Raw genomic sequence first — 25,587 nt, forward strand, 5'->3', positions numbered from 1 at the left:
CGAGAGGTTACACTTTCCGCTTATGATGTTGTGAGCGAGAATGAGATCACCACGGCGACGTATATAGCTTGGCTTATTTCATAAATAAACAAACGCAATGTGGCTGTGTGGTAAAAAGCTTACTTCCGAACCACATTATTCCAAGTTCAATCGCACTGCGTGGCACCTTAGGCCTCCTGAGTGGATTTCGTAGACGGAAACTGAAAGAAGCCCATCGCGTATATATATATATATATATATTTTTGGTGAGACAACCGATGTTGGTGTGTTTACATCCCCGTAAATGAAACCGATAGAATAATTATCAAGCTTAGAAATTAAAGTAGTGAGGTTGATTCATTCGACTAAAATTTCTTCTAGGCGTTGCCCCAGCATGGTCGCGGTCTAATGACTGAAGCAAGTAAATGATATAAGATAAAATAAACAAACAGACACCGTATACTTTAAAGCACTTTATTTTCTTTTAGTAACATGCAATTCTAAACGTTAGAATAGGACGACTGGGCGCAGCTGATTCGGCGCTGAGGATTTGGCATGGTCGACTGGACATTTAGCCTGTTTTGACAACAGTTCATTTTGGTGCTAGATGCACACACACACATATACACACACACAAACGCACGCACTGCGTGCGCAAAAGTATACCTTTAGGAAAGTAAGGGAGGGGCATGGCATTTCAATTTATTAGTTGAAAGGAATTGGCAGAAAAGTTTTCCATATCTTCACATACACAAAGAGAGAGAGAGAGAGAGAGAGAGGAGAGAGAGAGAGAGGAGAGAGAGAGAGAGAGAGAGAGAGGGGAAGAGAGAAGGACAGAAAAAAGAGAAACATCAAAAATATTTCATGTCAAATAAGTCAGCGTGGGATCAGCGACGCCAAACAGTCGGCGCCAAGTTGGCTGCTCCAAAACGTCTCATACCATCTAAATTTTACTGCTTCGAAAGACGTATCATCTGGGTCATCGTTGCTGAAGCCGAAAGCCATTTCTGAAATATTTAAAAATATCAAACATTAAAAGATTTAATTAACTAAAATGCATCAGTTAATATTTTCTTTTAACCATGTTATCATATACGTAAAATATGAAGTAAAAAATATCACTACCATGTATCTGATGTCTCTAATTCTTACTGAGATATAATATTCTTTTCCTTTAAGGAATTATGGGCTTATGTAACGTGAATTTTCCAGCGTATATAGCAGACAGTATTGTTTTTTAATGTTGAAATGTATCAGAAATATGAGTCTACGACTAATGCGGCGATATGACAGATGGGAGATCGAGCGCCGTAGGTTAGAAAGCCTGATGAGCATAAGTCTGCTACCCACAATAATTGGTGCTGATCATAAAATAATGGAAATAGGAAAAAATATCACATTCTCTAAGAAAAAGTTAAAGAAAAATTCCTTATAGTATGTCGGTAGTCATGTGGTGGGGTCATATAATCTCATTACACCATATATATATATATATATATATATATATATATATTCAAAATGTGACCGCGTTGGCGATTTTTTTCCCTCCATCTTCCCTTCTCTGGATCTTTCCTTTTCCTATGTTTCTGACGAAGAGCGCCGCTCGATGCGTAAAACCCTCCTTCTTCCCTTTCTTTCTGAGCGTCCAATAATACTATATTTGTTCCACGTCCTCGCGTTGTTGTGTTTTCTCTTGGTGTTTTCATGTTTGGATTAACTTTATATATATATATATATATATATATATATATATCATTAAATAATAAGGGTAAAAATTGAATATTAATTTGATTAATATCAATTTAAAAACAGTGGTCTAGCATATCAAAACCTGAAGCTTCAGAAAATTATATTACATACATATAAGTGTGATGACCACTACGTGGTCAACCCTTATGGTAGAAGTAGATCCGTTATGGTCTTACCACTATGACAGGAATGTTCTCAAGAAAATTCAGCAAACGCCAGAACGTAAGCAAGCAAGATAAATGGAAAGAAACAAAAATATAGATTAATCATAGACATGTTTCGCTATCAACAGTTACGCAATTTAAATTATGCAATTGTCCATAGCTCTTCGGTATGATAGTCATTGCAAATATAATTTGCAGAACTATACACGAGACGTTCGCATGCGATCGAACATGCATACAGTTCTACCAATTACACTTGGGGTTATCTTTCAAAAGTCCACGTTTTGGCGCGTTAAAATACCGGGAATAATTCTGCAGAAAATAATTCCCTGCAGTAAATTTTACCGGTTAGAGAACATGGTTATTTAAATTTAAATTTAAAATAATAAGGATAAAAAAATGAATATTAATTTGATTAATATTAATTTAAAACCAGTGGTCTAGCATATTAAAATCTGAAGGTTCAGAAAATTATATTACATACATATTTATGTATATTGAATATATGTATATTGTTTGTATATATATTGTATGTATGCACACACACACACACATATATATATATATATATATTGTATACATATATTGCATATGTATATTGTATATATATATATATATATATATATATATATATACATATATATATAATATACATATGCAATATATATATACAAGTTTCTCTTGGAGAAACTTAGCTTGATTTGAACAATAATAATAATAATAATAATAATAATAATAATGATAATAATAATAATAATAATAATATCGAAAGATACCTTAGGAATGAGAACCCATGTTCGAAATTTCCCCAAGACACCTGATGAAGGCTGGAGGGTATATCAGCCGAAACGTTGTGTTAACAACAAAGATGAAGACAAATATACGTCAAATGTAAACAATGTAATTGATATATATAAATGTCTTTGTAAACTTGTTTTTTTAAAAGTTAACTGTTGAAGGACCCTCTATTTTATCCCTCTCACTTAAATTATAGCCATGGGAAAGTGAATACCTAATCATATTATTATCTCTCTCTGCTATTGAAAGAAAATGAACGACTAGTTTACATGAAACTTTATTTATCTAATGTATTTCGGGACGGTCATTTTTTATTACTTGTTTTGGTAAATAAACACACGCACTATATATTCGTTCTTCACCTGTTTATTTCTGTTTTTATTCAAAGTCCAATGTCTGGAAATCATTCGTCACACATCTGTGACCTCTTCAGTGACACTTTCCGTTCTCGTATGTGCTCTTGCTCAGCTTAGACTATAAACGTTTATTTATTTATTTTTACCCACAAATAACAGTTTTAAAATGGTAGCGTCATTGTGTTACAGATTATGTAAGAGAGGAAAGAATCGTTCAGTCTTTCTAACTCTAGAGATATTTCAAAGACAACCGAGGTCAAAGAGTTAGAAATAAACCTCAGTGGTAACGAAATGGTATGTACAGGTCTGTGGATGGCTTCTTGACAGTAATGTGAATTAAAATTATTTTATTACCAGGTGTTCTTTTACTCGTTTCAGTCAAACTTCGGAACAGACACCGTTAAAAGATAAATAAATAACTAACTAAATAAATAAATAGGTGCAGGAGTGGCTGAGTAGTAAGCAGCTTGCTTACCAACCACATGGTTTCGGGTTCAGTCCCACTGCGTGGCACCTTGAGCAAGTGTCTTCTACTATTTCCTCGGGTCGACCAAAGCCTTGTGAGTGGATATGGTAGACGGAAACAGAAAGAAGCCCGTTGTATATATGCATGTGTGTGTTTATGTTTGTGTGTGTGTGTTTGTCCCCCCAAACATCGCTTGACAACCGATGCTGGTGTATTTACGTCCCCATCACTTAGGGGTTCGGCAATAGAGACCGGCAGAATAAGTACTAGGCTTACAAAGAATAAGTCCTGAGGTCGATTTGCTCGACTAAAGGCGGTGCTCCAGCATGGCCACAGTCACATGACTGAAACGAGTAAAAGAGTAAAGAGCATAGCACAAGAGCTGTGATCTTTCAATGGGGAGAAATATTAGCTTGACATGCAGGAGACACCTATCCCTGATCTCAGAGCTACACACCCTGTCAAGTAACGTAATTTCAGGGATATGTTAAGTGAAACTCTTTCGACCAATTTTATTCGCAGTCATGCAGCTAGGGTCATTATCAAACATTCACGATCATAGGTAAGAACAGACACATAAACCGAGCCGAAGAGAGGTATATGATAGAAGTAAACATCAAAAAGTCACTTACATAGTTTCTGACAATGTGCCTGTCTTTGAGTGGTACATCTTTGTAGCTGGACGTTAAAAAAAAGGTCTGCTTGGCAAGCCATGGAAGGATACGAGGTTCCGTTGTAACAAGGAATAAACCTATGGCAGTCTTGAGGATCACGGTTACATCCAGATCGGTGTGGGTGACAGAGAGGATCATCTACAAACAAAGCATATCAATACGGTTTTAATTAAAGGTCTATCTTGGTTTATCTTGTTTATTTCCAGGTTTTAATACGCATATCTATATGCACGTATGGCACACACACATGCACGCATATATGCACGTAGGTGACTTAATATAGAATGATTGTCGTCATTTCTTTCTCTTTTGCCTGCGTTGTTTGCCTTTTAAGTGCTGTGGTTTTACTGGGATCTCCCTTTTAAGTAGAAAGAATAGCCATAACTCTTTGATTGCTATGTCTAAATCCGGTATGTGGTGAGGCAAATCGTTGCTAAACCCTTAATTACTTAGTATATATATACATACATACACGGGGTTTATGAAAAGAGTATCGTGAAAGGCCTGGTTCGAGGCCCAATCTTCCAAGTTCTTTTATAGAGATTAGAAAAAACTGAAGGACCGTTGCAACAAGTGCATGAATCTGAGAGGGGAATATGTTGAATAAAATCATAATTACCCGTTCTTGCTGGCTGTTATGTTACCCAAAGCTAGGAGCTTTTCAGAAACTCTCGTGTATGTATGTATGTATGTATGTATGTATGTATGTATGTATGTATGTATGTATGTATGTATGTATGTATGTGTATATATATATATATATATATATATATATATATATATATATATATATATATATATATATACATATACACATACATATATATACACATATATATATATATATATATATATATATATATACATGAATATACATATACTGCATTATCAGATTCTAGGTTTTCCATTTTTCAGAGGTTCTTCCTAGAGGTAAGACAAATTTTTTTTCATGTTTGTTGCACACACGCGTCTTTGCTAGTATATACGCAGTGAAGCTATACAATAGCGTCGTATTTATTACGATTGCTATTTTCCAGTAAATATCGGTGCCTCGTTGTACCATTTATTTACTTTTATATGTATAATTATACCCTTACGGGCTATCTTTTACTAGAAAGCAATACTTTCGTATTGCATTATTATTTTTATTGAAACTTCGTCATTGTTATCGTTCTGTTAACGTTTTGGCGTTCAGACGAGTGTACTGGCATAGATGTGGCAACACATGAAATTTTGTCCAGGTATATGCAACTGATGAAGACAAATCAAATCTACGTTGTCAAACGTATTTGAAGAGTCTGAAACCGGTACAGCATTATCCGATTCTAGGTTGTCCATTTATCAGATGTTCTTCCTAGAGGTAAGACAAATTTTTTTCATGTTTGTTGCACACACGCGTCTTTGCTAGTATATACGCAGTGAAGCTATACAATAGCGTCGTATTTATTACGATTGCTATTTTCCAGTAAATATCGGTGCCTCGTTGTACCATTTATTTACTTATATATATATATATATATATATATATATATATATATATATATATCGTCCACTGATGAGATCCAGAGATTCTCAGTATAGAAGACAGTGCTGAAAAGTTTCAAACTTAGACTCCGATGTCTTTACTGGGAATCGATTTGATTGGGTAAAGAATGACTATAAAAGAGATCAAGTTGAACGGATATAGAACCAATTATGCGGATAAATAAGTATAATAGTTAGTCTATGAAATGCAAAATATTTATATGTGTATAAATGTAAAACAAGAGAAAGCCAAAAAATGGAGACTTTCAGACGATGAATTTTTAAGTATAAATATATAGGCAATTATATTAATAGATCGCTCTTGTACAGATTACAAACGACAGAGAAAATTAAAGGGGTGAGAGAAAGGTGTCATATATCCGACAGCTGTTTCTGAGGTTTGGAGATTCACTATAATGCTGGTAGATGTGATTCAACACAATATGGAGCCGTTGATTGCAAGCAATCAAGATCGGATAAGTCGATCCTCCGTCATCAGTGTAGAAATGATCTTACATTTCAGAACAGCTCAAATATTCCATTACGGCCGCATATTGTGATGAACTGCATCTCCGAGCATTATCATGAATCTCTGAGCTCCCAGGAACAGCTGTTGAACTTATAACACCTTTCTTCCACTCATTTAATTTTCTCGGGGGCATTTGTACACTGTGTAAGCTGGATCTGTTAATTGAAATATCAATATATTCATCGTCTGGAGGTTTCCTTTTTTTGCATTCTTTCATCGCTAGCCACTAAACCTTTTTTTTATTATTTTCTCTCTCTGTTTATTTCTGCGTTCCTTTCTGTTGAAGAGCGTAGGCTCGAAACGTAAAAGACTTTCTCACTTCCCGAACGTTAAACTAATACATGTTTGCTGTTTATACACCCGTCTTCGTCTATTGTTTTTTGTTTTGTTTGTAAATTCCAGCTATATATATATATATATATATATATATATATATATATATATATATATATATATATATATATATATATATATATATATATATATATATATATATATATAAATATATGTATATGTAAAAAAATACAAACTGGGACAAGAACGCAAAACATTTAGAAGACGATACAGAAAACACGGACGGGACATTCGAAGCCTTCAATCTTCAGTCAAGAACCGGATCATCCTCGCAATTTCGGCTGATTATACGTATACACATACATATACATAAGTATACAAATATATATTTGATACCAAACTATTATATTTAATATATCATTTGTTTATTCGCATAATTGTCTCTCTCTCTTTGTATGTGTGTATGTGTGTGTGTGTATGTGTGCATATATACATAACATATGTGCATATAAACTTACCAACCAAAACTAGAAACAGAAAAATGACTGTAGACCGTTAATTAAAATCTTATCACTGTTTTGTTTGTAATAATAACAAGGATAATGATGGCGATAACAATAATAAAAGTAATAATAATAATGACAATGATAACAATAATAATGATAATCAACATCTTACTGAATCTTCCTCCATAAATATGACGGTTGCAGTCATCATACTGGCTGTGCCTCCACACACACACTTGTAGTGCTTGGGAAAACACCGTGTATTTACCACACGAAAATGGTCGGGGGTACATGGGGTTACAAAAGTAGAATTCACTGCAGTTCTTTGGCGACCTGACATAATTTGCCCCTATTCTTGTTTCTAGTTGTTTGCACAGAGTCATGATGTTTTGGCAATAAACTGTCGATACTGCGATCAGGAGAACGACGGCTGCAACACGAAGTCCCATTATCGTAATCTTTGTCAATTGTAAAATCGAAGACGAGCTAAGACGAATGGTCTGCAAAAAGAGAATGGTAACCTATCACGACAGACTGGTGACCTCGGCGTGTGTGATTGAGTTGCCTTAAAATAACGCTCTTATATAAGCTATCTGTGGAGTTGGGGGTGAGGTTTAGGTTCAGACATAGACTAATGCTTCGGGTTAGTGTTTAAGTGACTCAGAATTTGATGTCTATTCTTTTAGATAATCTTTAAGCTAATGAATATCCGCCCAATAATCACGTTATGCAACTTAATTCAATTGAGTTCTTTACCTCGTCGTCATTTAGGTTTTTTTTTCAGTTCGTCTCGTTTGTTTCAAATACATTTCTGTCAATAAAGACACACACACGCACACGCTCAGACATCCAACCACATATATATATATATATACACACGGACACACAGACACACACATTTATATATACACTTACACAAATATGCGTATATATATATATATACATACATATGTATATGTATATTTATGCAATATATACATATACATATATATATATATATATATATATATATATATATATATATATATATATATATATATATATATACATACATACATACATACATACATACATACATACATACATACATACATACATACATACATACATACATGTATATATATATATGTATATGTATATGAGTGCAAACAGAGGTGGATATATACTGTAACAGTGACCGAGTATTTAATTATTAATTACATCGAGAAAATCTTTATATATCATAATTGGAATTCGTGTTGGCTCCCCACCACACATGCACAGAAACAAAAAGACACACACACACACACACACATGCATTCCTATACGAGTCCATAAAGATGAACAATTAAAAACACTTTAGTAAACACTTACATTCCACAAATACGTACAAAGAATCTTCAAACGCATTCACACAGAAGTGAACGCCTAAGTAAGACACGGAAAATGAATAACACAACAAAATCTTTATATATAAAAGTGAAGTTGTGTGTCTGTCTGTCTCCTACGATTTAGATTCCTAACTACTCCCACATTTTGCGGTGCAGTTTAACCAAAACCGGGTATTTTATAGTCGTGATTCATATCGAGCCCTTCTGGGTATTAGCGCGCGTCTCCGATGAGTACGATTTAAAAAAAAATTCACTATAATTTTTTCCCATTTTTAATGCATTTTTTGCTATTATATAAGGGAAGTAACTCTCTAAAAATGTATTATTAAATCTCAGAACGTAAAAAGCTACAGTAACCCCCCCCCCTTGTGGTTAGCCATATTGAGATGGCTATTATACTTTACATCTCTAAAAATGCTTATATAGTTATTTCCCTTACAAACCCGAGCAATGCCGGGCGATACTGCTAGTAAACTATAAATAAAAAGTAGAAAAAAAAAACAAAAACAAACAGCAGACATAATGGAGAAATCTGTATAAAGCTAGAAGTTAGACGGTTAAGATGGACGACCATATTTTTTTATACTACTCTATCTCCCCCACAGCCACACGTAAATGCTGCCATAGGATTAAAGGTTTAGCCCCTTTTTAGGAAGACCTCCTTGATTTAGTAGTGTTTAATGCCATCTAAACAGAGGTGGTTCCTAGAAACCGGCGAAACTGTTATTTTAATCCCAGGAGGATGAGGCTACTTTCTCTAGTGCACGCTTCACACGATATATATTGCGAGCGGGGAGAGAACTCCTTACTATTTTATCCCCGAGACCACTAGAACGTGCGGTTTCGACACCCTATGTTTGAAAGAGTAGTATCCTCGGTTCCTAGGAAACAACCGTGTTTAGGTGGCGTTAAAAATTACTTACTATAATTACTGCTTTGACCTCTTATAGAGATTTTTCTCTTTGAATTTGTCACCAATATTAGATTCCGTAAATACTATAACCCTTTTGAAACTAAACTAAAATCTGATATTAGAAATTTAGAAGTTCTAAAAAGAATTCCGTATTTTCTGATAATACCAACAACCTATACGATGTCACGAATGATCTGTATAATAAGCTGCTGAATAACATCATTTCCAGTAAATATAAGAAAGCTACCATAGATACAAAATTAATGATAGATTAGAACGCTAAGCTAAAAGGGAATTTTTTATTCCCCTAAAAGTTCACAAACCTAATTTCAGTAATAGACCCACTTGTAAACTGTTAAACCCAGCGTGGGCCGAAGCGGTTTAATAATAAAAACCAAAACAAAAAGAAACTGCAAGGAACATTAATATCAAGGAACATTAATATAGGCGCAGGAGTGGCTGTGTGGTAAGTAGCTTGCTAACGCACATGCACAGTTGGTCAGTTGCTTCCTGTTCAGCTAGAGTGGACGCGAGTCAACCAGCTCCGTCCAATTAAAGAAAAAAGACCAAAAACGGAAAGTTGTCGAGGTAAGTGATTTTGTTTATTGTGAGTTGGGCATAATTTATTGCGTACCAATTATTATTTCAGTAAGTTGTGTCCAACTCTGAGACAATTTCGCCTGCTCTCGGCGGCTGCCGTTTTTGTGTTCATTGAAAAAAAAAAAAATAGAAAAAACATTGGAGGGGCGTATCCTCAGAATTCAATACAGTTACTGTTAAAATTACCGTTGGCGGTAGCCAGTGCTGTGTTTGGGTTTGTTGAATTTATTCCCTTGTCAGAGTACTTCGCAAGAAAATTATAAAAATAAGCCACTATTGGATTACCTTTCGGACCCATTTTTGTGGAGGTTGTGTTGCAGTTGCGGCGTTCCAGGTTCAACCCAGGCTGGGAGTACCGCAAGGCCAGAATATTTTTGCTGTGTTTTTTCTGTTTATTAACTTTCTTTTGAACTTCATTTAACCCCTCCTTTTGTTTTTTTTTCTTTATTGCGACTTTCCGTTAATTTCTTCCCTTCTGTTGTGCTTTCTCCTTTTTGTTTTTTCAAAAATCTATCAAATTTTATTTGGACTTTTGAACTTTTTTCTTCCTGCTTTTTGAGTTTAATTTGAATAATTTAAAAAAAAAAACATGGCAATGAAAAATAACAAAATTTTGGAGTGGGAAATCATACCACCTAAAAAGTGGTTAAAAGACCGTGAAGATAGGACGGTGGTGTTGAGAACCTACTCCAAGGCACTCGACACCATCGCCCTATTCGAAAAGACGGCAATTGAAAAGGAGTTGGAAGAGTATTTGCCAACAATTAAATTCATTTCCAGGGGTGTCAAATATGCAACGGTGTGGTTGCTGTTTGACACCCCTGAAGATGCTTGAAAATTTGCTAGCAAACCCCTGGAGGGTAAGGAAATCTTATTCCTGCCCACGTACAAAAAAAAGGAATTGATGAAAGCTTGGATCTGCGGACTGCCACCCGACATAGAACCCGAGTGGATAGAGGAGACTATCCGCCGGGGTCTGGGTGACAGCGAAACTAAGCTCCTCAATGTAAAAGTTCTTCCTGCGGCTGCTTGGGTTGGGTCAAAAGCAATTTTGACCCTGTGGGCCCAATCAGCCAATCTGGTTCTTCCAGATTTTTTGAAAATGGCCGGGTGCAGGTACCCGGTGATGCTTGAGGGTCGCCCCCTAAGTGTCATCGGTGCTTGGAGTCCGGCCACATAAAGAAGAACTGTCCTCGGGAACAAAATAGGATCCCGGAACAGTTAAGTAAAACCCCTCTAGAAGAGGGAACGATAACGGCCGAGAAAGCAGAGGACTCCTCAAACAGAGGCCGAAAGAGGAAGGTGAGCAACAATGGGTGCTCACCAAAGGATAATAGGGATGAGGAGAGGAAGGCGAATCTTCCAGCCACGGAGGAGACGCACCCTCCCTCAGTTGAAAAGGGAAAAAAAAAGAAAAAGAGGAAGAAAAACGGGACATTACCGGCTGTCAGTGTAGCACCGGAATGTCCCGGAACTACGTCGGTTGGGGTTGTGCCACCGACAAGAGAAGGAATACTGTTGGCGGGAACTGTGCCGCCAACGAAAGAACTGAACGTATTGGTCTTCTTCTATAGAGGAGGAGAAATTGAAAAAGTGATGGAAGAGCACTACAAGGGAGCACCTTTAGCCTTCACACAGGACCCCGAATGGCCTCCGCAGGTAACTGTGGAGGCCGTGGCGTTCGACGTGACGCTTGGGCTAAAGGAGCTCAATGAAGATTATAACTTGGTCCCGGGCGACGCGAACTCGGAACTTGATTACGTTCTGAGGGAGGCGTGGTTGATGGTGGAGGGCGCGGGCACAAGCTATTTCGAGGACGATATGTAATTATTGAACTGTTATTATTAGTAATGGACTTAAGTCCAAAAATTGAAAAATTGTAAGAGGATTAATACCTCGTTTTGTATTAATAATGGACTGCTAAGTCCAAAAATTGGAAAAATTGTAAGAGGTTTAATACCTCGTTTTGTGTTTATCTTTTAAAAAGATCAATGTTTTAGAGAAGCGAAAGTCGGCGGGCGCTTTTTGTCTTCTCCCATCCTTATCATCTTTCTTTCATTATCATTCACCTCATTAATGTCCTCGTCCAGCCCGCAAAGCTAACTTAATCTGTGTACTGCCTTTATGGCAAATGTTTTGAAATAAAGTAGCTTGCTAACCAACCACATGTTTCCGGGTTCAGTCCCACTGCGTGGCATCTTGGGCAAGTGTCTTCTGCTATAGCCCCGGGCCGACCAATACCTTGTGAGTGGATTTGGTAGACGGAAACTGAAAGAAGCCTGTCGTATATATGTATATATATATATATGTATGTATGTGTGTGTTTGTGGGTCTGTGTTTGTTCCCCTAGCATTGCTTGACAACCGATGCTGGTGTGTTTACGTCCACGTCACTTAGCAAAAAGAGACCGATAGAATAAGTACTGGGCTTAGAAACAGAATAAGTCCCGGGATCGAGTTGCTCGACTAAAGGCGGTGCTCCAGCATGGCCGCAGTCACATGACTGAAACAAGTAAAAGAGTAAAAGAGTATCAGAATAAGAACGACTACAATGCTATAGGAATGGGATCATAGTATCACTGTAATAGACTGGTTTTAGAATCTAAATAGCCAGATTTCACGGGAGGGCTGCAATCAGAAAACCACACCTTTCAAAAACAAACGTTGCAATGTGTTTAGAGTGGAGTAAAAACCTACAGAATTGGTCCCTAGAGCAGTGGAAGAATGTTATTTTCTCGGACGAGTTAACGTTCTTTCCGATCACCGGCCGAGTACACATGTGGAGACAGCCAAAAGAAGCATTTGACCCAGACTGCTTTCTTCCACCTGTTAAACATGGAGGAGGGTCTGTGATAATCTGGGGTGAGGGGGTTTATCTTAGAAATCCGCCGGTCCAATGGTTTCCCTTCATGGCAGAATTAATAGTCAAGACTATTTAAGTATTTTATCTGATCAAATTCATCCTATGTTTGCGGAACTGTTTCCAGAGGGAAATGCAATAATTCAGGATGATAATGCACCAATTCACACAGTCAAAGTTGTTACCGAATGGAACGAGGGACATTCTAGTGAAGTTGAACATCTTATCTGGCCACTACAGTCCCCGGATCTCAATATTATTGAACATTTACGTTGCATTTAAAAAAAAAAACAACTAAGGAGTCGATATCCTCCACCATCATCACTACAAGAACTGGAGACTGATTTAGCAGAAGTGGAGACAAAATTTCCTTTGGAAACAATTCAAACTTTGTACGAGTCCATACCTCGTAGAATCCAAGATGTAATTACTGTCAAAGGCGGTCCTACCCTATATTAAAATAAATTTGTGTGAAATTTTAAGGTATTTCCATTATTTTGTTCAACCTCTGTATATATATATATATATATATATATATATATATATATATATATATATATATATATATGTATATATGTATGTATGTATATATATGTGTGTATATATGTGCGTGTATGTATATATATATATATATCTATGTGTGTGTGTATATATATATAAATGTATGTGTGTGTGTATATATATATAAATGTATATATGTGCGTATATATATGTATGTATGTATAAGGCACATGAATAGTATTTAAATATTTGTTATTTTGTTACATGCCTAATTTACAGCATAAACGGTGTCTATATATATGGCTTCCGTAGTTTCATAATTTCACAATTCTAAGCAATTTTGGATTAGTTTGGGGAAAAAAAATTCTTAGTATGTTACATAATGTAATACCTCTCCAGAATACACTACCTATTAGTTACAATATATCACATAAATTATTGTTTGTTTATAAAATATCATTCTTGCACTTAATGGTGTATATTTCAATAGAATTGTTTGGCAGATGTTGTTCCAATAAAGTTTACTGTTTTTACTGTCGAATCTATATTTCCAGCAGGAATATACCGAACGTTCTCAACTCTATTCTAAATGCATATTTGTTTGATAAGGAATTCTAAACTAAAGTATATTCAAACTTCTATATAATAACAAATATAAAATGAGCTGTGTTGTATGGATTCTTTATTTATTTAATATATAAAATATACTTTGATATATATAATATATTATATTCAGTGGAGGCGCAATGGCCCAGTGGTTAGGGCAGCGGACTCGCGGTCATAGGATCGCGGTTTCGATTCCCAGACCGGGCGTTGTGAGTGTTTATTGAGCGAAAACACCTAAAGCTCCACGAGACTCCGGCAGGGGATGGTGGTGATCCCTGCTGTACTCTTTCACCACAACTTTCTCTTACTTCCTGTTTCTGTTGAACCTGTATTTCAAAGGGCCGGCCTTGTCACTCTCTGTGTCACGCTGAATATCCCCGAGAACACGTTAAGGGTACACGTGTCTGTGGAGTGCTCAGCCACTTACACGTTAATTTCACGAGCAGGCTGTTCCGTTGATCGGATCAACCGGAACCCTCATCGTCGTAACCGACGGAGTGCTCCTAATTCAATATATTTAATATAGCGTTTACAATATAATTTTCATGTAAGATGTGAGTTACTGAGAGTTCAAATATATACTAAGCCACCTCGAATTAAACAAACTATAGAAGGGGATACCTGGAGTTTTGAGACAAATGAATGCAAAAGTCCGATATCCTTCTGCGTAGGATCCTGTAACTTCAATGAACCTGTTTCAACATTTCAGCCACTCCGTGAAGGCCCGTTGAATTCCTTCAAAGTGAAGGTGTCCCCTCATCTTCTCTCTCAGCTTGAGGAACAGTCAAAACTCACAGGGTCCAATGCCTGAAATGGAGAGCGGGTGAGGGAGTTTTGATGCCTATTTCTTTCAAATAATTGGTTACCAGGATGGAATTGTAACCAGCTGTATTGTGCTGGTGCAAGTGCGCTGGCCTTTTGCCACGAAATATTCCCTTGAACTCCCTCCAAAACTTCCACAAATTACTCTTTCTTGACCGTCAGACCAGGGAGGACCCAGTGGTTGAAGATGATGCCATTGCTATAAAAAAAAGAGGAACATGATGGTGATAATGATGACCTTCCCGGCCGGCTTGCTTTGCTTGGCCTTCTTGTAGTTCAATGCACAACAAACTTCCAGATTGTCTTCATGTCCCGTTTGCATTCTTCAAATTAGTTGACTCAGCGGAATTTGAACTCAGAACAAAGTGCTGAAATAAAAACCGCTAAGCATTTTGTGTGACGCGCTAATGATTAAGTTAACGCGCCTATTTCACCCTTATCACTATTGATAGATTATTGATCAATTTTGCTCGGGCTGAATCTTTTGCACTAAAAGTTTTGATAGATTTTCCCCCCAGCATTGGTTGTCAACGTGACGTTTTTGTTGGTAACAATTATACCCACGTTAGGATTCTCTTCAAGAACACATTTGTAAATTATCAAATACCTATTTCTTTACTACCCACAAAGGGCTAAACACAGAGGGGACAAACAAGGACAGACAAACGGATCAAGTCGATTACATCGACCCAGTGCGCAACTGGTACTTAATTTATCTTAATTTATAGAGTAGAAAAGAATATGTTTGTTTCTTCTCGAGCCATGCCTGGCTCATAAGGGCCGGTTTCCCAGTTTCTTTGGAGTATAGGTTCCCCACCTGGACGGGACGCCGGTCCGTCGCAAGTGAGCTGCAAGATGCAGGAAGAAAGAGTGAGAGAAAGGTGTGGCGAAAGAGTCAGCAGAAGTTCGCCATTACCTTCTGCCGGAGCCGCGTGTAGCTTAGGTGTTTCGCTCATAAATACACACATCGTCCGGTTTGAGATTCGAACCTGTGATCCCTCAACCGCGAGTCCGCTGCTCTAATCACTAGGCCATGTGTCTCCACAGAAAAGAATATAACATGATAAATAACTTTAAATAAATTCCACTTTCTATGCACAAATAGTAATTTAATTTTACTGTATACATTCCGGTTCAGAAGCTCAAAACTAGAATAAAATCCGAGTGATGTTGAGGAAGTGGAGTTACATGGCCTAGTGGTTAGAGCAGCGGACTCGCGGTCGAGGGATCGTGGGTTCGAATCTCAGACCGGGCGATTTGTGTGTTCATGAGCGAAACATCTAAGCTCCACGCGTCTCCGGCTGACTCTTTCGCCACAACTTTCTCTCACTCTTTTCTCTTCTGCATCTTGCAGCTCACCTGCGACTGACCGGCGTCCGCACCATGTGGGGAACCAATACGCCAAGGAAGCCGGGAAACCGGCCCTTATGAGCCAGGCATGGCTCGAGAAGGAACAAACGAAACAAACGATGTTGAGGAAAATGTTAGCAATGTGTATTTTAACTGATCCTGACAACATTATGTGGTATCCGAAAATTCGGTGCCTGTTAACTACAGTGCACTGAATATAGGCAACGGTATGGCTTTGATGTTCAGAGGCCTAACAACAACGACGTGGTTTCGGGTTAGTTCGACTTTGAGTGAATTTCTTAGAGGGAAGCTATCTAGGAACTCCTTTCGGTATTCATGCATACATACATACATACATACATACATACATAACATACATACATATTTGTCTGTCTTAACTACATCCCAGGGATGGAGCCTTGTATCGTTATTGGAAACCGGCTCCCTTCTACAGCTATGAGATAATAATATTACTGTAATAGATTGGTTTTAGAATTTAAAGGATAAACACAAGGCCAGATTTACACAGTTTGATGTTATAGATTTTTGTCCCTTAATATCGAGGTTGCTGCTTGAAAAGGTGAATCTGTTCGCAAAAACATATATTGATACGGATTACAGAGATCTGAACTTTATCATGCATTTAATAAGGGCTCGTGATTTCTCTTGTATCAGCGTTCTGAATAGACTATGTGCTCAGGGGCCGTAGATTACTTGGAGATGCAAGGCGTGTTATAAAAACGTGCCTAGACATATGTCTCCAAAGCCAGAAACTATTAGTAGTTCGTATTTTTAGACGGAGTGTATTAAATGATAATTTATCGGTCACTGGATGGCGAGCGTTTTTTTAGGTGATCTTGCCTTAAAGGAACAGTAAACTATATATATATATATATATATATATATATATAAAATATTATTTGAGACAAAACCACTATTTTGCAAAACAAACAAGGAAAGACTTAATCATAATTTGTAACTGAATTATTGGAAGTCCACCTGAAGATTGTCGATCAAGACAAGAAACGATTGTAGTGGCGGTTTTTTTGACTATTTATTAAATTTTATGTATTGATTAAGTCTTTCCTTGTTTGTTTTGCAAAATAGTGGTTTTGTCTCAAATAATATTTTATAATATTTTACTATAAAATTGGATTTAATCCTAAATCTGATTTTTTTTCCCTGTAAATTTGGATATATTCCCTAATATTTATTATTATATATATATATATATATATATATATATATATATATATATATATATATATATATATGTATGTATATATATATGTATATATATATGTATATATATATGTATATATATATGTATATATATATGTATATATGTATATATATATATATATATATATATATATATATATATATATATATATATATATATATATATATATATATATATATATATATATATATATATATATATATATATATATATATATATACTATAAATATATACATAATTATAATCAGGGATCAGCTAAGTGCCTCGCCACATTCTGATTTAGAATTAAACACCAATGTCTTTTGAACTACCATAAAAATCTCCGAGACAATAACACACATTTTTATGTATGTAAAAAGAAAAATGATGAATCCACACGACTTCAGTTAACTGCAGACGCGTTTCGAATTTAAAGTAAATTATATTCACTTATTATTCTCCTCAGTGTGGTACTCCGAGTTATAAATTTGCGAGTGTTAGGATTAAATATTTTACACGATCAAGCGTCATCGCATAACTAATATTCAACCGCACTCCCCATAATATACGGCCGAATGTGATACATATTTATCCTTTATACCTATGTGTGTGCTACTACCTACCCCGCAGAAAAACTACAGTATAGATCATGGAGTAAAGTATAATTTTAATAATAATATAGGGTAAAATGAATGAATGAATTAATTGATAATAATTAATAATAATAATACCTAAACAGTGTGTTATTGACTCGGAGATTTTCATGATAGTTGAAAAGCCATTAGCGTCTATTTCTAATTCAGTACGTTGCGAAGCATTTAGCTGACTCCTGATTATAATTATGTATATAATTATAGAATATTTTGTATAATTCACCTAAAAAGGTTTTTAATGTACCGACTACTTGGTAAAATTATTAATTAATTAGTTAATTAAATTTACACTATATATATAAACTATCACTCCGTCGGTTGCGACGATCAGAGTTCCAGTTGATCCCAACGATGGCATTATCGTGAAATTACCGGGGATGTTGCTGAGCATTCCATAAACATGCATACCCTTATCGTAGTTTCTTTGAAAGAATTTCTTAGCAGAAAATTCCTACATACATAAATAAATATTTGTCTGTGCTAAATACATCCCAAATATGGAGCCTTGTATCTTTGTTGAAAACCGGCTCCCTCCTCAGTGGAAGATTTATAATTATTAGAAAATAGAAGATACACGCATACACAAACACACCCCTCCACACACACACATAGACATAGACACGTTTCTGTGTATTAACACGGCAATCAAGGATTTCATGTGGAAAGTATCTCTAGAATTTTTTCAGACAATCATTTGAAAGTTAATCGTCTCAGTTGTTATCTCCCTTGCACTGGCCCTGGAATGTTGCAATAATTTGCGTTCGCTACAGATTAGTAAATTCTTTAATTATCTTAAGCGTCCAAAATCTATGAAATCACCAAACTGATTATAAGCTCAAGCTCAGGTATCAAAACACACACACACACACATGGTAATTAAGGAATTAGTAATTAATGCTGAACGCATATAATTGCAAAACCCCATGGTCAATGCAGAGGAGGTAAAAATTGCTATGGGTTAGCTCCCCTGATCTGTATATTTATTTCGAAATCCTGCGTAACCTTGCGTAGTTTCATGTCTTCTCAAACGAAACGGACGTTATTACCAGTTTCATTATTTATCCATAAATAATTGATATTTATTCACCAATGCGGTGTTGAGTATTCATTCTCAGATTTCGATACTAACGACTATATATATGTAAGTGTGTGTGTGTGTGTGGAGGTACAATGGCCCAGTGGTTAAGGCAGTGGTCGTGAGATCGCGGTTTCGATTCCCAGACCGGTCATTGTCAGAGTTTATTGAGCGAAAGCACCTAAAGCTCCACGAGGCTCCAGCAGGGAGTGGTGGCGAATCCTGCTGTACTCTTTCACCATAACTTTCTCTCACTCTTTCTTCGTGTTTCTGTTGTACTTGTATTTCAAAGGGTTAGCTTTGTCACACTGAATCTCCCCATTTACACGTTACTTTCCCGAGCAGGCTGTTCCGTTGATCGGATCAACTGGAACCCTTGTCGTAGTAACCGATGGAGTGCCACGACATGTGTGTGTGTGTGTGCTTGTTAGTTTGTTTGCACATCCGTGACCTAGCGGTTCGGCTCCAAGACTAATAGGAAAAGCATCAAACATAAGTCGATGTTTTTGACGAAAATCCCTCGAAGGCGCTGACCCACCATAGTCGCAGCCCAATGACTGAAAGCAGTGTTATAGAACTTACAAGCTGTAATCAAAAAGTATCCAACCTTTTTTTTTAATATTATGCGCAAAATAACAAAGCGTGAGCAAAATCTGCATGGGTATGCACAAAGATTTTCCTCTGCAGTGATGTGTTGGGTACAGCCGTGAAGTGTGCTGTGAGATTTTTTTTCGTCAAATTTTTCAAAAATATTACTTGTTTTTTTAGCCAAAAGTCGGATCACTTTTGTCTACACCTAGTATTTGTAAATTTATTGGAATTTATAAATATTATGCACTAAAATGTTTCAGAATTCAAAAGTTAAAGAAATGGACGAAATTCAGTTTTGCAGTTTTAAAGAACTTTATTTTTCACAAACAAGCATTTCTAAAAGTCGTACTGGTTACAGAGAACAGCCTTGCGATCATTGCTGATCTTGAAACGCAATTCTGAAATATACAAAATATGAATATATATATAGATATAAAAAAGATATAAAAATGCTTTAAAAAATCTAGAAGTTAATCTTATCTTCCAAAAATAAATCCTTGTAGATAAAAGACTTAAATTACAAAATTGCGATCAAGTGTCTATAGAATTTGCATAATTTACTATTTTTCTTTAGCCCTGGGACACATCGGAACGCTTAATAAATTACCATGGCATATTACTGACGAAGATCACAACATTCCATATGAACGTGACTTTGGTCCATCACAGTATATAAGGCCAGCAATTTCCGATGACGATACAAGCCGATACCAATAACACCACTTTATATTCATTTCTTTACTGCCCACAAGGCGCTATACACAGAGGGGACAGACAAACGGATTAAGTATATTATATCGACCCCAGCGCGTAACTGGTACTTATTTAATCGATACCGAAAGAATGAAAGGCACAGTCGACCTCGGCGGAATTTGAACTCAGAACGTAGCGGCAGACGAAATACCTATTTCTTTACTACCCACAAGGGGCTAAACACGGAAGGGACAAACAAGGACAGACAAACGGATTAAGTCGATTATATCGACCCCGGTGCGTAACTGGTACTTATTTAATCGACCCCGAAAGGATGAAAGGCAAAGTCGACCTCGGCAGAATTTGAACTCAGAACGCAGCGGCAGACGAAATACTGCTAAGCATTTCACCCGGCGTGCTAACGATTCTGCCACCTCGCCGCCTTACATAATCTTTTCTACTATAGGAACAAGGCTTGCAATTTTGTGGAGGGGACTAGTAGATTGCGTGAACCACAGTATTTCACTGGTACTTATTTTATCGACCTCGAAAGGATGAAAGGGTGAAGTTATACTCGGCGGAATTCGAACTCGAGTATAAACAGCCGGAACAAACAAAGCTAAGCATTTTATCCGACGCTCTAAAGGGATTGATAACTCACCGTTTTAGACGGTTTCAAATTTTGATAGAAGGCGAATCATAGAGGAGTTAATGTTTGTCCAATTTCCGTCTCATCTGTCAAAAACATTCTGACTGTTTTACTATTACTATGGCCGCTAGGACTTTAGATTTTTCTGTAATGCGATAATTTAGAAATAAACGTGTCAAACGAAATATGATAAAAGGAAATATAAAGAAGTTACTTACATTGGTTTTGACAATATGGCGGACGAATTTCGCTACATCTTTGAGTTTGGGGGTCAAAGTAAAGATTTAATTGACACGGCATGGAAGGGTATGAGGTACGCTTGAAACAGGGAATATACCTGTGGCAGTCACTAGGGTCACGGTTCATCCCGTCTGGGTATTGGTTACAGAGAGGATCATCTGAAGAGAAAATGTTTTAATAAAGTTTTAATGCAAGCGCGATAATTAATTTTGGTCATATCTTGATTTTTAGAAAATGTAGTCACAAGGACCATATATTATGAAATAGTATCAAATGATACAATATATACATCAGTTCACATATATACAAATGCAGATATATATTACTTCCGGTTTTCGTAGAGGAAAGACGCGTTTGCTTTTGCTCTGTGAAAAAAACAAGAAGATTTGCATAAATCGACGAAATAATCTACTAAAACTAACAAAACGTAGAACTTGTTAACTCATAACGATCTACTAAAATACGTTAATTAAAAATATATTAATTAAAAACGTAATATATTTCGCTTGAAGCCAAATATAATACATTAAAGTTAGTTACGCATGCTAGATTCTTCGCCGAAAAAGCACGTTGTGGCAAGTCTTTAACTTATCTCCAACCAAATGTAAGAAGGAAAAAGAATTGTTCTCTTTTCTGTTTTGAAAGAAAACTTCTTCGTACAAGCACGAAGGTTTGGACTGTTCCTTTTACGATAAGTAACGTTTTCATATTTTTGTTTATTATTTTTTATTTTCCTTTAATGTAAGCTAACATCTCAGTTACGATTTACGACGCCATCTTTGTTTACATTCTGAGAATAACTTTCTTTCAACTTCTGTTTTGCTTTCAATCTATCTTTCATTTTATCTCTATAAAACTAATATTTAAAAATTATTTTCATATGTTTATTTTCATGTAAGCTACGACTGAGCTAGAAATATAATCGTAATTTTATCGTAATTTCATTCTATCTCTATAAAACTAATATTTAAAAATCGTTTTCATTTGTTTATTTTCCTGTAATTTAAGCTTACGACTGAGAAATATAAGAGCATGGACAATTGCTAGTGGTGCTCCACCGAACAACATCATCACTGCCGCGCTAAACAACAATGGATTTCATAGAACCATTGACCAAATAGAGCGAAAGAAAGGTGAATTTATCCGGTCTTACATGCTTGTAAGACCACACATCAAAACATTGGATAACATAATTGAAAAGTATTGTGGCAAGGCTGATGGGGATGAAGAGAACGAAAAGGAGAAGGAAGCCGGAAGTCTGTGTGATCCAGGAGTTCCTCAGGAAAATGGATCACCTACCTCGGTGACCGACCAGCTAGTGAAGGATAGGGCAGCCAAGCGAGCAGAAACCGGAAGCCCCCCTGTACAAGTGGTCCAACAAAGAAATGAGAAATTAGAAAAACAGAAGAAAAAAGGAAGGACCGAAAACAAAAATAAGGAGGGAAAGGGAAGAAAAGGAAAAACGACCAAAGCTGAAACCCCGACCCACCACACAAACAGCAGAGAACCCCATGTGGGATCCAATGCCACCCAGTACACTTCAGGAAAGAAGAAACCTGGAAGGCACCGAAGAACCTGTAGATTCTACCTGCGGGGCAAATGTTGGCATGGGGAGGACGGCAAAATCTGCCGGTTCGCTCACCCGACAGCCCGCCAGAACTTCAGGGGACACAAAGAAAAAAGCTTTACTGAGGGAAGTCAAGAAATGTCTCCCAGGAAAACTTTCAAAAAAGAAGTGCGCTCCTCAGATGTTCTGCGCAACGCAGCAGCTGACCAAGAGTCTTTTTTATGCATGGCACAAAGAATTGTCCAGTAGCTAACCTGGCTACACCAAGCACAGAGAAGGAACCCTGCCACCACTATGCAAGACCACCACAGTCAACAGACAATGGATGGCCTATTGCATCAAAGTAGAAACAAAATTTCTTTCCTGAGAGATCTTACTGCATGCAATCAAGCCCTATGCATAGCACTCGTGGAAACTCACCTCAGCCCTGATATAGAAGACGCAGATGTACACATACCAAACTATGCTATACTGCGAACAGACAGAAGGGAAAGGAGCCATGGTGGAGTTGCTGTATGCATTCGAGATGGCCTGACACCCCAGGTCTTAATGACATACTCAAATTCGATATGTGACACTCTAATTGTATACATAAGACAACATAATATAGTCATATGCAATACATATTGCCCACCGGATGCCCCAAATCACATAGGCAAGTTTGAAGTTTGCCTCACAAGAATTAAAGAAATCCTCATGAATTTGGAACACCACGTGACCATATTTCTTACGGTTGATTTCAACTTTCCCAACGTCAAATGGCCTGAAGGTCTCATACTCTCAGGAATTAATCATTGCAAGCAAGTATAGGTAGAGTCCCTGCTCAACGTCACCAACGCCTTATTCATGGATCAATTTGTACTCAAACCAACTAGGGCGAATAACATTCTGGATCTCTGCTTCACGAACAATATGGACATCATTCATGATGTGAAAGTGACACCGACATTAGTTTCGGATCACAACATAATAGAGCTGTCTATGTTTGGGCCAAAAGTAACCAGAGACATACAGCCTAAAGGAAGCACCCGAAATCTCTCCAGTCTGAACATCCACAAAGAAGATTGGAAATCGATCCAAAAAGAGATTCTCAGAGAGGACTGGCCGGAACGTCTCTCAACACCAGACATTGACATGAAACTAGAATTTTTTATGTCTTCTGTGCAACCTGTATGCCAGAAATATGTCCCAGAGCACAAGGCCAAAACAAATAGGAGCAAGATTCCAAGAGACAGGAAGATCCTCATAAGACGACGGACGAAAGTTGCAAATCGTCTCAACCAACATCCCAAAATAGCGAAACGTCCCGCCTAAAAACAACACTGATGGAGGTTGAAAAAAGGCTGCAACAATCCTACGTGAGGGAGAAAGCAGACAAAGAAGCCTAGGTTATAAAAATCATTAAATCCGACCCAAAGGCCTTCTTTCATTTCGCGAAAGAAACAGTCTCAGTGCACTACAAGATAGGACCCCTCCTCCAAAAGGATGACTCCCTCACAGACAGTCCAACTAAGATCAGTGAGATGCTGAATGACCAGTTCAAAAGTGTCTTTACCACCCCGTTGGAACACAGACAAGTGAACGAAACAGTGGACGTCTTTGCTGCCTCACCTATAAACAGAGAGGCAGTTACAATAGAATGTTTTGACATTAGTGAAAAAGATGTCCTACTAGCCATAGATGGAGTGGACACAAACTCAACTGCTGTCCAGATGGTTTCCCAGCAATCCTCCTCAAAGCGTGTAAGCATGCCCTGGCAAAACCCCTCAAGATTCTCTTCCAGAACTTTCTTGCGAATGGCAAACTGCCAAGCAAGCTGAAGGAGGGAATAATATGCCCAATACATAAACGGGGAAGTAGAGCAGATGCCAAAAACTATAGGCCTATCTCTCTGACTTCACACATCAGCAAAGTCATGGAAAGGATAGTCAGAAAGAAACTAATCGCATTCCTTGAGGAAAATAACTTGCTGAGTGATGCCCAGCATGGTTTTCGACCAGGTAGGAGCTGCCTGACCAAGCTCTTACAACATTAATACTGGATTTTGAGGCAGTTACTCAACAAATCAAATGTGGACGTAATCTACCTTGATTTTGCAAAAGCTTTTGACAAGGTGGATCATGGTATGATATGCCACAAACTGCGTGACCTCGGCATAGATGGAAAACTTGGAGTGTGGTTACATGATTTCCTTAAAGATAGGAGTCAGGCAGTAGTGGTTAATGGAGCAACCTCTATGAACACACAAATAGTGAGCGGTGTTCCACAGGGCACTGTCTTGGTACCACTGCTTTTTATAGTGGCCCTCTCAGATATGCCCTCAAATGCCCGGATGGCCACTCTGGCAAGCTATACAGATGATACAAAATTCTCGCAGAAAATACAGAACCCCAGCGATGTTGCACAACTGCAGCAGGAGTTGGACTAGATCTACAGATGAGCTGAGGATAATAATATGCAGTTTAATGCTGAAAAATTCCAGGCTCTGCGCTACGAGCATCCAAAACTGAGTATTAAACTTACAGGATACACCGCTCCACAGGGAATTTCAATCCCAGAGCCTAAGTCTGTGAGGGACCTGGGTATCGACATAAGTGATGATACCTCTTTCCAAGTGCACATTACCAGGATGGCGACAAAGTGCAGAAGACTGGCTGGATAGATCCTAAGAACATTCAGAACCAGAGATGAAGAAACAATGATGGCCCTCTGGCGGACATTCGTGCTCAGCCGCCTGGATATCTGCTCACAGCTATGGTCACCCACCAGTATAAAATTAACAGCGGACCTTGAAGCAATCCAAAGAAGATTCACAAAGAAGATTGTCTCTTTCGACC

The 25,587-nt window shown here is 37.3% G+C and overlaps 2 protein-coding genes across 2 annotated transcripts in view; both read right to left on the reverse strand.

Moving 5' to 3' along the window:
• Positions 1 to 479: 479 nt before the first annotated feature.
• LOC118763708 lies at positions 480 to 7,576 on the reverse strand. The gene is made up of 3 exons (XM_036503489.1): positions 7,212 to 7,576; positions 4,145 to 4,324; positions 480 to 986 (listed from the first exon to the last, which is right to left on the reverse strand). The coding sequence occupies exons 1-3, from the start codon at positions 7,377 to 7,379 to the stop codon at positions 930 to 932; spliced, it is 405 nt and encodes a 134-aa protein (XP_036359382.1). The 5' UTR covers positions 7,380 to 7,576; the 3' UTR covers positions 480 to 929.
• A 12,317-nt stretch (positions 7,577 to 19,893) lies between these two features.
• The window catches only part of LOC115213546, a 10,080-nt gene continuing 4,386 nt past the window's right edge, over positions 19,894 to 25,587 (reverse strand). Inside the window, exons 2-3 of the mRNA XM_029782580.2 lie at positions 21,162 to 21,341; positions 19,894 to 19,999 (exon numbers count right to left, since the gene is read on the reverse strand). Coding sequence (XP_029638440.1) covers positions 19,998 to 19,999; positions 21,162 to 21,341 — 182 coding nt within the window. The 3' untranslated portion in view covers positions 19,894 to 19,997. The remainder of the gene's footprint in view (positions 20,000 to 21,161; positions 21,342 to 25,587) is intronic.

Source organism: Octopus sinensis, linkage group LG6 (assembly GCF_006345805.1).
Source record: "Octopus sinensis linkage group LG6, ASM634580v1, whole genome shotgun sequence".
Classification (NCBI taxonomy): Eukaryota; Metazoa; Mollusca; class Cephalopoda; order Octopoda; family Octopodidae; genus Octopus; species Octopus sinensis.

Bases quoted from the DNA above. Each gene is read 5' to 3' on its own strand.
- LOC118763708 (XM_036503489.1), bottom strand. From the start codon at position 7,379: ATGTCAGGTCGCCAAAGAACTGCAGTGAATTCTACTTTTGTAACCCCA. The intron at 4,325-7,211 runs GTAAGATGTTGA...CTTTGTTTGTAG, and splicing joins TATTTATGGAGGAAGATTCA to ATGATCCTCTCTGTCACCCA. The intron at 987-4,144 runs GTAAGTGACTTT...TAAATATTTCAG, and splicing joins GGCACATTGTCAGAAACTAT to AAATGGCTTTCGGCTTCAGC.